This window comes from Simochromis diagramma, unplaced genomic scaffold (genome assembly GCF_900408965.1).
Source record: "Simochromis diagramma unplaced genomic scaffold, fSimDia1.1 OVJJ01000816.1, whole genome shotgun sequence".
NCBI lineage: Eukaryota > Metazoa > Chordata > Actinopteri > Cichliformes > Cichlidae > Simochromis > Simochromis diagramma.
This window is the reverse complement of record NW_024386908.1, coordinates 15,698,684-15,711,790: the sequence shown is the minus strand read 5'-3', so window position 1 is coordinate 15,711,790 and position 13,107 is coordinate 15,698,684. Positions and strand designations below refer to the sequence as shown.

General features: G+C 39.9%; 1 protein-coding gene across 2 annotated transcripts in view; it reads left to right on the top strand.

Annotated features, from left to right (window-relative positions):
- lamb1b (laminin, beta 1b) overlaps positions 1 to 13,107 on the top strand; it is a 31,992-nt gene that overhangs the window by 2,361 nt on the left and 16,524 nt on the right. The window contains exons 3-14 of one of the 2 annotated variants that reach the window (XM_040035673.1): positions 2,583 to 2,715; positions 4,467 to 4,540; positions 5,430 to 5,618; positions 5,708 to 5,771; positions 8,058 to 8,260; positions 9,541 to 9,661; positions 9,979 to 10,167; positions 10,610 to 10,786; positions 11,380 to 11,492; positions 11,578 to 11,657; positions 12,313 to 12,448; positions 12,520 to 12,678. In XM_040035673.1, the coding sequence (XP_039891607.1) occupies positions 2,583 to 2,715; positions 4,467 to 4,540; positions 5,430 to 5,618; positions 5,708 to 5,771; positions 8,058 to 8,260; positions 9,541 to 9,661; positions 9,979 to 10,167; positions 10,610 to 10,786; positions 11,380 to 11,492; positions 11,578 to 11,657; positions 12,313 to 12,448; positions 12,520 to 12,678 (1,638 nt within the window). Of the gene's footprint in view, positions 1 to 2,582; positions 2,716 to 4,466; positions 4,541 to 5,429; positions 5,619 to 5,707; positions 5,772 to 7,013; positions 7,263 to 8,057; positions 8,261 to 9,540; positions 9,662 to 9,978; positions 10,168 to 10,609; positions 10,787 to 11,379; positions 11,493 to 11,577; positions 11,658 to 12,312; positions 12,449 to 12,519; positions 12,679 to 13,107 lie in introns of those variants that run through there. The other variant, XM_040035674.1, reaches the window with a different exon arrangement.

Genomic DNA, 13,107 nt, shown 5'->3' with positions numbered 1-13,107 from the left:
TAGCTTCTCATAAACATAAGGTTTTAACAGCTAGTGGGTCGGTCTTCTAGGCTCACAGCTAGATCTGTGTGCCTAGAAGACCATATTAGGCACAGGCACACAGAATGGCATCATACAGAGCCAAAAGCAGAAAAAACTGCCAGAAACAGAGCGTCTGAAGATTGAGGTTTTGTCTTGGTTACACACAGATCTCACTATTTGAAACTCTGGCCATGCTTAATTCACCAATGTAACAGTACATATATATATCTATATATATAGATATATATATAACCGGAAAAATATTAAAGGTTCACTTTAACTTTGTAGAATTGTATTTGAAAAACTGACCATACTAACACAGGGAGTTTTACATTTTAAATGATTTCACCCTAAATAAAGTTGTTAAACACTTTACTTAAATATTTTTCTTTCCTTATTGCCTCCCTGGTTGGCGATCATTTCTGCATCATTGTCCAACATGAAACACAACTTTTAAATCACAGCACGCCACTTCCAAACACATTTGTGTGTCAGCTTAACTCACTTTAACAAGCTAATGCAGTTCTCCTGCTCCCCTCAAAAGCACTTTCATATCTTCACGACTTTGATAAATTTGATTAGATGATTACGTTTTTGAGAAGTCCCTCATAGCTGCAGACAAAGTCCCTGCAAATGGTAGAAAGTGGGTCAGGTGTAAATTGAAGATTTCTATGACTTATCGCTTTTGAATTCTGTCAACATACATTGTTGATATCAGTGCTTTTGAGACAGCGCAGCTACTGAATGAATGAAACCTTAGTAAATGTAGTGATGAAGAGGCCCTTCAGTGAATATAACCCATGTTACTCTAGCTCCAATTTACAGATGAATCATTGCAGGCTATCATTAAGTGACTGTTTTGGAAAAGGGGCAGTTATGAGGTTATATTCACTGAATATGTGTGTGTGATGTTCAAAACCTGACTGTGCAATTGTGGGATACAGCGTCTTTATAAACGACTCTTCCAAAACAACATGGCCAAATTAAAATTAAACAAAAATCTTCTAGCTGCTTTTGTCAGAAGCAGTTTTTGACCATCAAAACTGGTTAGAAGTTTATTTTAAGCCTTGGTTTTAGGGTTAAATTTAGAATTAAGCTTAGCTTAGGGTCTGCTTAGTTTTGATGGTTAACTTGAGGGGTAACTTGGGATTGTGTAAATGTCCTCCCAAACAAGCATGTTTGCCCCTTACCCTAAGCACAGAGTGGCGCAAGCAACAGTTACTGTAGTTAATATTTCAGCATCAAATAAGAGAACGGGTGATCCAAATGACCTCAAACTTAGCATCACATCAAATTGTTACCCAAGCAACACACTTGCCAAGTTTGAAGCAGATCATGTGTACAGTTTTAGAGATAAGCGAAGAGCAAATAGACGTGGAGATTTCTCCAACTGTTCTCAAACATGTGATGGTGTTCAGCACACAGCAACTTTATTTTACTCTGTTTCTCTGATTATGATTATGATTGTGTGTGTGTGTGTGTGTGTGTGTGTGTGCGTGTGTGTGAGGATGCGCATGTACATAATGTCGAGTGGGAGTTCAGACATTCCCCTCCACAATAAAAGCGTTGTGCGCCTCACAAAGCCTTCCCTGTGTGGATGCGGGCCGGGGGCGACGAAGGGGATACTCTGTCTTTATCAAACAGCCTTTAGCGAGTCCTGTGTGTGAATGGTGTTTTTTATGAAAGCACAGGCTCGCTGTGAGGCCATCTGAGATTTCTGAGGATGAGCACAATCCTAAAATATGAGCTGCAGATGAAGTGGAGGGAAAGAAGTCTGACTCAAGCAGCTGACTTTCTTTTCCTTTTTTCCTACTAAGTGGAGCCTCTTATTCGGAATCTACTCCCATTTCAGCGCAGACATAGTTGGCTCAGAGCTTGGTGAAATTGAGAAACTCATTTTGTTTATTCACACGCGGAAATATTGTGACATTTAAGAGTGTGTGTGTGTGTGTGTGAACTGTAGTTTATGCCAAACCATCTGGCGTGCAGATCCCAGAGGCAGTGGAGGGGATTATTAAACAGACACGGCACAAAGAAGCGCAGCAGCAGTATCATATACACTGTACATCATTACTGACTTCATCTCTTCCAGCTCATCAGTTAAACCACTGCATGGCTAACAGCATGTGGACACTTCAATCTTACCTCCATAGGGCATTGTTGAATAGTTCATTCTAAAACTGTGGATGCTTTTTGTAAAGTCTGCTCCCCTCTGTGGAAATATACAACACTCCCATTTAGGTACACTGTAAAACTAGCACTCACATTAAAACACTCACATTATAGCAGCTGGATTGCATTAAAAAACATATTTACTGTCGCATAAAATATAAAAACAGAAAAAACAGTTTTTTGTAAAATTACAAGATCTTGTGTATTTTAAGCTTGTTATCTACAATTAAAATTTGCCTAAACGTTTCACCCCATTTGAACCACATTCTATGCAAGAAACAGTCCCTAAGAAAACTGTCCGATGTCCTTTAATGTTAACGAATCAGCTGCTATTTCTGGCACATCAAGACTATGGCGAACTGACGCTTTTTGCACTTCCTGTCCATCAGGAGAAAAAATGTTTTGTGTGCGACTCCAGGGAGATGTACGACGAGGAGAGCAACAACATCAGCCACACCATCGAGAACGTGGTCACCACCTTCGCCCCAAACCGCCTCAAGACCTGGTGGCAGTCGGAGAACGGTGAGAGACACAAACGCACTAGAGAAACAAGATGAGGGGTGTTTCCTGTTTACTTTGGAGGGAGAATAGCGTGTGAGCCCTCACAGAGGCCGATCTCATGAGTACTGAGCTCCGTAATGAGTAGACAGGAGATCACAGAGCCTCTCATAGCAGCAGTCCTTATGGGTGGGGCTTACAGGTGTGCTGAGGAGAACAGGTGTGCGGGTAAGAAACAGATGTGTGTCAACACTTGACTTTAAAGTGGAAAAAATGAGAAGCGTGACGTGAGACAGGAGAGCTTTAAGAGCTCCACAGAGAGACAGTTTATAACTGAGAGGTTTTCTCACCTGTAATCACCTGTTTCATTGTTATCCACTGGTACAGGGAGGAGCTTCACAGTGAAGCTTAAAACTACCAAATCCTTCCCAAATGTGAGGATTGTGGCTGTAATTTTTACGATTCCACTCATGATTTTCTTCCACTGACAAAATTACCAGCCAGTCTTTTTATTTTGTACCATTTCTATGTAGACAAACCCAGATTCATTAATATGGGACTTTTCTATGAAACCTTATTAATATCACCCAGTTGTGCAAACGTTGTGCATCATTTAAACAAATTTTACTTATTTGGTATGATTGGTTAATTTTATTGGTAATTGGTCAAACTGGTCAATTATTGCAGTTTGAAATAAAGTTTGATGGATTTGAACAACTCAAGTTTTTGGGGTTACATGGGAAATGTATTCAGTGCACACAAAACGTCTTCCTGCACCTAAAGCTTTATTTAAAGTTTGTGTGGATAAAATAAGTTCCCATAGAAGGTAGAAAGTAAGCACAGGTCAAATTTTGATGAATTTAATACTGATATAATCTAAAATATACACATCGCATACAATAACATGAGAACAAACATATCGTATAATAAGTCATTAAAGTTTTCTATTTTATTTTCTTAAATTTTCTTAAATTTGACATTTTTGTTTGACTTTCTTTTGGTTTTATGAATTCATTTTGCTCTCATGACAGCTCTAGTTTTACCATGAAAGTTTTCTGTGACTTTTCTCAAGAGATGCTTGTGTGAAAACTGGCGAGCCAAGTTCAACATCACTTGTTTGATTCATTCCTCAGTCAGCAACTTACATCACTTCTGGAAGTCATGAATCCTAACCTGTGTCTCAACCACAGAAACAAACGTCTTCTCCAACATACACAAACATCAGTGCACCTGATACGCTGCAGTCAGGTTGTTTAAATATACCAACTTGTGTTTAGTTTGGTTTATTCCAAACAAGCTGGAGAACATTTATATGCAATTCTCTGTGAAATTAAGTCCATGAATCCGCATCGTAAAATCTTTAGCTGGATCCTTCATGGTGATCCCAGTGCAGCTGGTTCCCATGCAGTTGTTCCTGCAGAGCGGTGGGAATCTGTCAGAGGTGTGAGTCACGGCAGATTGGCGGCCAGCAGTGCAGATGGTTCTCAAACAGCAGGAAGCTGCAGGAGCCACTTGGGATTTCCTAATTCCCCCACAGGAATCTTCCAAGTCCTCCGAGCTGCTGTTTTTAAATTCAAACTCTGCTTTGAATGTTTTTACATATAAAGTTTTGCATGCAAGTAATTTTATGATGTTACTGTTGGCTGAGTAACTGCAGCGTAAGAAAGCGAGCTGACTGTGTTAGCATAAAAGAGTCGAACGCATGTTAATGCGTGTGAAGAAATCAGTCTGCGAAAAACTTGAAATGTGTATTTCCTGTTTCCTGTCTGCTGCAGGTGTGGAGAACGTGATCATCCAGCTTGACCTGGAGGCGGAGTTTCATTTCACACACCTTATCATGACCTTCAAGGTGCCTGGTTTCCCTCACACACACACACACATCATACAACTGCTGCCATACCCAGGGCAGGCAGAAAAACACAGTGTTGAACAGCTGTGGTGGGGAAACACTGAAAATCAGTCTGGTCTCCTGAGAACGGTGGGAAGAGGAGGAGGAGGAAGAGGAGGGAGAGGGCAAGTAAAAGAATGCAGCTCGCCTCTCGTGGCTGCTCGGCTTTGATGGTGGCCAGCTGGAGCTGCCTCTCATCAACTCAGCAGCTCTACGTCAGAGTCCAAACACTCTCAGAGACACAATGCACATCCGGCCCATCCAAGACAGGAAAGATCAGCTAATTTAGTTTATTTTAGCTTATTATGTATAAATTATAATTTATTTAAACAGAGAACTATTACAGAAAATGTGCATGTAGGCTATATTTTATTAAAATATTGGTTAAATGCCACTATGGTGTCAAAATCTTACGAAAAAATATTCCAAATAATTTGAAATAAGGTGGGTATCTGTTTTTCACCGTCACATGCATCATATAAAAAAAGTTTTAGAGTGACGTTTTTATATTAAACATAAGGCACACAAACATGTCACTATAAATACCAGATTAAGTAAAGATGCTTAAAAAACATGGAGATTAACACATCCTCTCTGTCCTCTGAAGAATCACTCTTACGTGTTAAATTGTTTTTATTTCAACCTTTTTATGTAAGAAAAAAAACCCCCAAACACTAGAAAAAATGTTCCCTTATTATGGCTTAATGTAGACGGCAGTAGATTTCCACCCTGTCTTCAGGCAGAATATCATTTTATTTATTTTTCATATGTGAGTGATGCAGTGGCCATAAAAGAAACAGTCGTATCAGTTACAGTAATAAGATGCCTGTTGGTCTTTATCTGCCTGCAGACGTTTCGGCCGGCTGCCATGATGATCGAGCGCTCCATGGACAACGGAAAATCGTGGCAGGTTTATCGTTACTTTGCCTACGACTGCAATTCGACCTTCCCTGGCATTTCCACCGGGCCCATGGTCAGAGTGGACGACATCATCTGCGACTCCCGCTACTCTGATATCGAACCATCCACTGAGGGAGAGGCTAGTTTGTGTTTGCATTTTTTCCCTCCCTCTGAAAACAAACTTTTCCATATTTTTAGTTCTTACCTTTGCCCCCTCGTTTCTCTTAGGTGATTTTTCGAGTGCTGGACCCCGCGTTTGACATTGACGACCCCTACAGCACAAGGATACAGAGTGAGCTGCTTCTGGTTTTAGAAACTCAAACATTTACTCTTGTGACCCTTTAAGATAAAGCTTTCTCTTTTAAAATCTGAAATGGATTCATATGAGTAAATAGATGATTCATGCAAAGTTGGAGGGGAAAAAATCAAATCAATGCAGGTAATTTTACCATTCAGAAGGTAAAAAATCCTGGCAGAAACCAGGCTGTAAATATGCTTACACTGACATCACGACTATTGAGAGGTAAAGTGATCATCTCTTCATCACAGCACCTGTTAGCGGGTGGGACAAATTAGGGGCAAGTGAACATTTTGCCCTCAAAGTCGATGTTTTAGAAGCAGGAAATATGGGAAAGTGTAAGGATTTGAGTGAGTTTGACAAGTGATGGGCAGATGATTGTGTCACAGCATCTCTGACTAATAAAACTGGTTAATCCGAAATTACTTAATTGAATGCAGCCACTCTTTTATATCAAATTAGTACCAGATTACAGGAAACTTATATAAAACCAATATGAAACTGATGAAAGATTTAACCTGAGTGAGACTCTGAACGTACCACAGAAGGATACCAGAATGATTTCTTTTAGTCAGCATTTGTTGAGCTACCTGTAGCAGATCTGCAGGCGTCAGAGATCAGACAGGACCAACACTGGAAAGAATTTCTCAGGTGGAAGCAACTTGGACTTTGTAACCTCACACATTGCCTCTGTTCCTTGATCGCACACACATGCAGTTGGCTCATGTTAAGTACATGGTAACCGCTGTGGGTGTGTAAGGAACTGCGGCGGTATCCTCACGCTCAGAAACTCTGAAATCAGTGAGAAGAAATAAAACTAAAATACTGACTCGTTCATGGACTCTGGTACAGTTTCAGCAGGTCCTCTATTAGTACTTTAAGCTGATGGAATCAGCATTTTCTTTTTAATTTAGTTCGAAAGTGAAATTTAAAAAAATATTACTGTTAATTTTGAGTAAAAGAAAAGTAGAAATGTGGAGATTAAAATTGTTTCGAGTCAAACAACTGCTGCGGTCTGGGACCATTTAGTTTGCATTTTCACTTTCTTCATGGCTGTGAAACTTGAGCATTTTATCTGTAAATCTTTCCGCCTCCGGTCTTATGGAGGGAAGGGAAAAAGTGGAAATATTTCTGTCCAACTTTCAGAATTGAGCATGACTTCAATTAAATAAATAAAGCACATGCAATTTGTCCCCTGAAACCTTGTGTTTAAGGTTACAGTGATATAAACTGCGCTGTGTTGTCAAGGAGACTTGCGTGTGTATTAAGGGCTCAAAATGCCCTTGTGTACTTAACACAGCAGGACATCACTGAGCCTTTATGGACAGGAATGAGACTCACAGTTTGAGACTTTAAGGGTTGTGATGAAGAATCTCTTCTGAGTATGTTGCAGGCAAGACAGGCAGCATTAACCTAACACAGCGGGGGAAACTGGAGCTCTTGGAGCAAATTCATGCAGGAGAAGAGTCAAACTCCAAAAGAAGGGTCAGTCCTAGTTCAGACTCTCTTGGTGGGAGGCTGGAGCGCTATACGTGGGGCCAATGTGTCATAGTTTGCAGGAATTTGGACTCACAAGCAAAACTCTACAGGGAGACGGGTTAAACAGAAAGCACACCTTTAATGGTGGAAAAAACAACCGTTCAAAAAATCCAAGAAAACAAAAATAGAAATCCAGACTTTTAGAACACATATTGAAAAACAACAGGGAAGTAAACTGAGGAATGTCAAAATAAAACAGGAAATCACCTACTGATACTGATACTACAACCTGAAAACACAAAGACTTTAAATAATAAACAAAAATTCCCACAAAGTTTAAAACTCTGGTGCTCAAGGGCCAGTTCTGTTTGTGCATCCCATTAGTAACCTTACGTTGGGGGCACCAACTGCCTAGCTTTAGCCAGTCTGCAGCTTCTGCTGCCTCTGCAAGCCTTTTGCAACCCACTTAAAATATAGTTGCTCTTTTTCTTATTGTTTCTGTGTTAATTTTTATCCCACACAATACTGTTCAATGCAGATGCAATAATGATAATAATAATAACAATATTAATAATAGTAATATTCTCAATGTGATGAAAGTGATCCTGACTGAAACATAGATGCTTTGGATTTAATGAAACACTTTCACAGATGTCTGCGGGCGAGATACTAATCTCCCTGTAAAACAGTGTGTGTGTGTGTGTGTGTGTGTGTGTGTGTGTGTGTGTGTGTGTGTGTGTGTGTGTGTGTGTGTGTGTGTGTGTGTAACCATTTTAATAATACATTCCTGTGTGTACACAGACATGCTGAAGATCACGAACCTCAGGGCGAAGTTCATGAAGCTCCACACTCTGGGTGACAACCTGCTCGACTCCAGCGACGAGGTGAAGGATAAGTACTACTACGCCCTCTATGACATGGTCGTCCGGGGAAATTGCTTCTGCTATGGGCACGCCTCCGAGTGTGCCCCAATTGATGGAGCGCCAACAAGTGCAGAGGGCATGGTACGTCACACAGGCATATAAAGAAAAGGCGAGAAACACCATTTTTGCCATTTTTAAATCTAATTTAAACTTATTCTGCTGAGGCAGACCATGACACAAAGTAAGTAATAACCTAAAATAATTAATTTAATGATGAAACAAGCATGCAATAAGTCTAATAAATTGGATCTCATGGTGTTTATCAGTGAGTTACGGAAGAGGATTAGGGCCACGGGAAAATAAAAAAGTGGGCACATCTTTTTTTCTTGCTTTCCAGAATTCTGAGAAAAATGTCAGAATTCTGAGATTAAAGTCAGAAACGTTGGAATCAGAATTCTGGGGGGAAAGTCAGAATTCTTTTTTTGTCAGAATTCTGACTTTTTTCTCAGAATTCTAACTTTAATATTAGAATTCTGACTTTTTCTCAGAATTCTGACTTTCTTCTCAAAATTCTAACTTTAATCTCAGAATTCTGAGAAAAAGTCAGAATTCTAAGATTGAAGTCAGAATTCTGACAAAAAAGTTGGAATTCTGACAGAAAAAGAATTCAGACTTTTTTTCTCAGAATTTTTTTTGTCAGAATTCTTCAGCAGAATTCAAAGAAAAAAGTCAGAATTTGAGAAAAAATTAATTAATTATTTTTTGTCAGAATTCCAACTTTTTCCTCAGAATTCTGACTTCAATCTTAGAATTGTGACTTTTTTGTCCGAATTGTTTTTTAAGAATTTTGACTTTTTTCTCAGAACTCTAACTTTAATTTCAGAATTCTGACTTTTTTTTTAGAATTCTTTTTTGTCAAAATTTTGACTTTAATCTTTGAATTCTGACTTTTTTGTCAGAATTCTGACTTTTAATTTCAGAATTCTGACTTTTTCTTAGAAATCTTACCACTGGGGATGAGATGATGCGAGGAAGGTGTGTGAATTCAATTCAGTTCTTTTAAGCACAACAACAGTTGCCTCAAGGCACTTTATATTGTGTGCTAAAGACCATACAATACGGCTAGGAAAACAGAGTAAACCCGAGCAATTAGATGAGCCCCTACAAGCAAGTGCTTTGACGACAGTGGGAAAGAAAAACTCCCTTTTAGGAGGAAGAAACCTCCAGTAGAACCAGGCTATAATAATTTTGTCAAGCCTGAAATGTTAAAAAAGCACTTCAGTGCTGAAGAAACCTGATTCAGCTTCGTATATTTTAATAAACTGATATCAACAAATATATTTGGCTATCAGACATTTGTGGTGGTTAAATCAGTAATAAGCTATTACTGTATATGTGTGCGTGCGTGTGTGTGTGTGTAGGTACATGGCCGGTGCATGTGCAATCACAACACTGAGGGACTGAACTGCGAGCGCTGCCAAGACTTTTATCACGATTTGCCTTGGAGGCCTGCTGAGGGACGAAATACCCATGCCTGCAAGAGTAAGAACACAAACATGGAAAAGTCTGTCTACAGCTCTCAGCTCTTTAAACTCAGAGTAAGATCTCCACAAACATGATGACAGTACTGACAGCAAACAGGGAGACTGACAGTCAAAGAACGCTTAATTGATATGTGTAGGATAATGTTTTAACCACAAAGGAAGCAGTGAAACTTTTTACGTTTGCGTATTTTAATTGAATGTAAACTTTTTAATTGGTAGTAAAGTTATGAAAACACTGAAAATGTGAACAGGAAATGTGCTCTTCTGTTTTCAAAGAAAACTCAAAGTCTATGTTTCACTTTCCTTCTTTCTCAGAGTGTGAGTGTAACCAGCACTCCACGTCGTGCCACTTTGACCTGGCCGTGTACGTGGCGTCCGGCAACGTGAGCGGAGGCGTGTGTGACGACTGTCAGCACAACACGCTGGGCCGACAGTGCGAGCAGTGCGCGCCGTTCTTCTACCAGCACCCCAGCAGAAACCTGAGGGACCCAAACGTCTGTGAACGTAGGTCACTGCTACGCAACCGCAGTTCAGTCTATTAATTAGACTGGGTGCTAAATGCATGCAGGTGTCCTTAGTAGAGCTGAAGCCTTTGTAGTGGAGAAGCAGAAAGTAGCTCTTGCAGCAGGATTTTACCTGCTAAGGTCATGATCATATTTTTCAAGTGAATAAACTCTATTATGATCATGAGAGAAAACATGAAAACATCTGTTATAAAATCAGAGTAAAGAATTTGTAAGTTTGGAATAAGCTGCAATACATCTACTAAATTGTCCTTAGTGATATCAGAAGTGATGCTACAAACTACATCCTGCTACATATGATATATTTTTGATATCTTTGGCATATTGAGCCTTATACTGTGTATTAAGGCGCTGAATGTTTTCCTGGTGCACTGGTGTCCATTCCTTTTTTAATCTCTTTAATGTCTTTTTCTTCTCTCTAGCCTGTAACTGCGAGCCTTCCGGTTCTCTGGAGGGTGGCCTGTGTGACCCGAGGACAGATGTGATTGCCGGGCTGATCTCAGGTCAGTGTCGGTGCAAAGCCAATGTGGAAGGAGAGCGCTGCGACCACTGCAGACAAGGACACTACGGGCTGGGACAAGGGCCACATGGCTGCCTGCGTAAGTCAGATTATACGCTTTCTTATGAAATCTTATTAAAGTAAAGGTTGACACAAGGAGATGGAAACAAAATGCTACAAAATAAAGTGAGTTAATTCGTAATTAAACCCTGAAAAACCGAGAAAACCTTAAACTAAGGTTAAGGTTGTTGGTATGTTGGTGAAAACTCTAAATATGTCGATGGCCCCAGATCCAGATGAATGGGAGGTTAGATCAGGAAGGGCATCCTGTGCAAAATCAGCCAAATCACACATGTGAATCCATCCGCTGTGCAAATAATAATGCAGCACAAAGTTCTTACTTCCTGTATAATCTATAGAGAAGTCCCTCTACATTTTAAAATTCAAATAGATCATAGTATATTAAATATACCCTAATTTCAGCATGTTAATATGTACATTTGTGGAATTTTAGGGTAAAAAAATTGAAGTGATTTGGTTCGAGGAAGACAATAATAATAAAATATCATAGTAATACCACAGAACTTCAAATGAAAATAGACACAAACATACTCAGTATAGATAAACATACAGTAACTACAGTCAGACAGGCTGATGCAGTTTATCCTGTTGCTTCGTTTTGTGTTTTTGCAGCTTGTACCTGTAATCCGCTGGGAATGCTGCCAGGAGGAAAGCCGTGTGATTCAGACACAGGACGCTGCTTCTGCAAACGCCTCGTCGAAGGACACAACTGTGATCAGTGTCGGGTACGGATCCACGCTCACTCTGGATACCTTCCTCTCTGCCTTAGTGCACTTATTACTCATAAACATCTGCTTTCTGCTTATACAGCCACAGCATTGGGGTCTGTCCAATGACATGGATGGCTGCAGACCATGTGACTGTGACCAGGGCGGGGCTGTCAACAATGAGTAGGTGTAATTAATGATATTAAAAACATCTGTGTTTAGTTTTAGTAATATGACAGGTCCCTATAAGTGGGTTATTTCATGCCAGCTGACCAAATGTTTCCTTCATCACAAAAATGTTTTGAGCATAAAATGACCCTTAATTTTTGGAAAAATGTCCAATAAAGCAGTTTTCATATAAGTCTGCAAACAGGCTTTTTCACTGCTGTAAAGTAAAGCGTTTTAACATTTGTGTCTTTGGGATTGGCTTGTTTTTTAAGACAGCCTCAAGTGGCCAGGTTAGGAACTGCAGTTTATGGTTGCATATTTTCACCTCCAGAAGTTTCTGTTTGCATGTGACTCAGGCCACTTCTTAACCAAAGTGAAGGTCTATGCTAGACAGATGCATGTTTCTATATTAGTTATTTTTATTAAAATACATTTTACAATTGTACATGGAGGCAAGAAGAGATTACCATTGACCATTAAATAGAACAGCTCCTGCAGAAAGATGTGCAGCTGTTTTGCCTCTAAAGAAGAAAGATGTCTAACAGGAAGCAATGAAATTAATGGAAGATCTCACCATTTTCATTAAATTATAAACAAGGAAAAAAATAGTTTATGCATGTGGATGTGTAAAACTTTGTCTTTCTTTTTCCGACCTGCCATCTCTCCACAGCTGCGATCCTCACACGGGACAGTGTGTGTGCAGGGAGCACATGTTCGGGCGCCGCTGCGATCAGGTCGAGTCCGGCTACTACTTCATGGCTCTGGATCACTACATATACGAGGCAGAGGACGCCAAGCACGGCCCTGTGAGTGTGTTCACATCGGCTTGTGGTGCTTTTTTTCCCTCCAGATTTGTGAACGTTTGTTTCCCCATCAGGGCGTGACGCTGGTACCTCGGCCCTATCCTGAAGGTCGGAGTCCTACGTGGACTGGTATGGGCTTCGTTAATGTGCCAGAAGGAACCTATCTAGAGTTCAGCATCGACAATATCCCCGAGTCCATGGACTATGACATCCTTATACGCTATGAGCCACAGGTAACACAAATGATTTGCATATTTCAGAGTCAGTTATTGCTCCATGGCATTTTGAAAGAACCTTTGTCACTAACTTTTTATGGTTTCTTTCTTTACTGAACATTTTCCTAAAGTTTGGTCGAATATTTTTGCGTAATCTTTTGAGCAGGCAGACAAACAGGCAGAAAACTCGTGCAAACGTCAATGAGATCTCCTGTCCTTTCCGTCATTAATTAAATGAAAATATTCTCTACATAAACCCTGAGTTATCTAGTTCATCAATAAGTGTTGATAAATATGAAGTATGTGACAGCTGTTTGCCAACTGGAATACCATTGTTTAGAGAAATATCTAATCAGCCAATCACATGGCAGCAACTCAGTGCATTCAGGCATGTGCTCGAGATGACCTGCTGAAGCTCAAATTTAAGTTACTTTCAACATGACATGG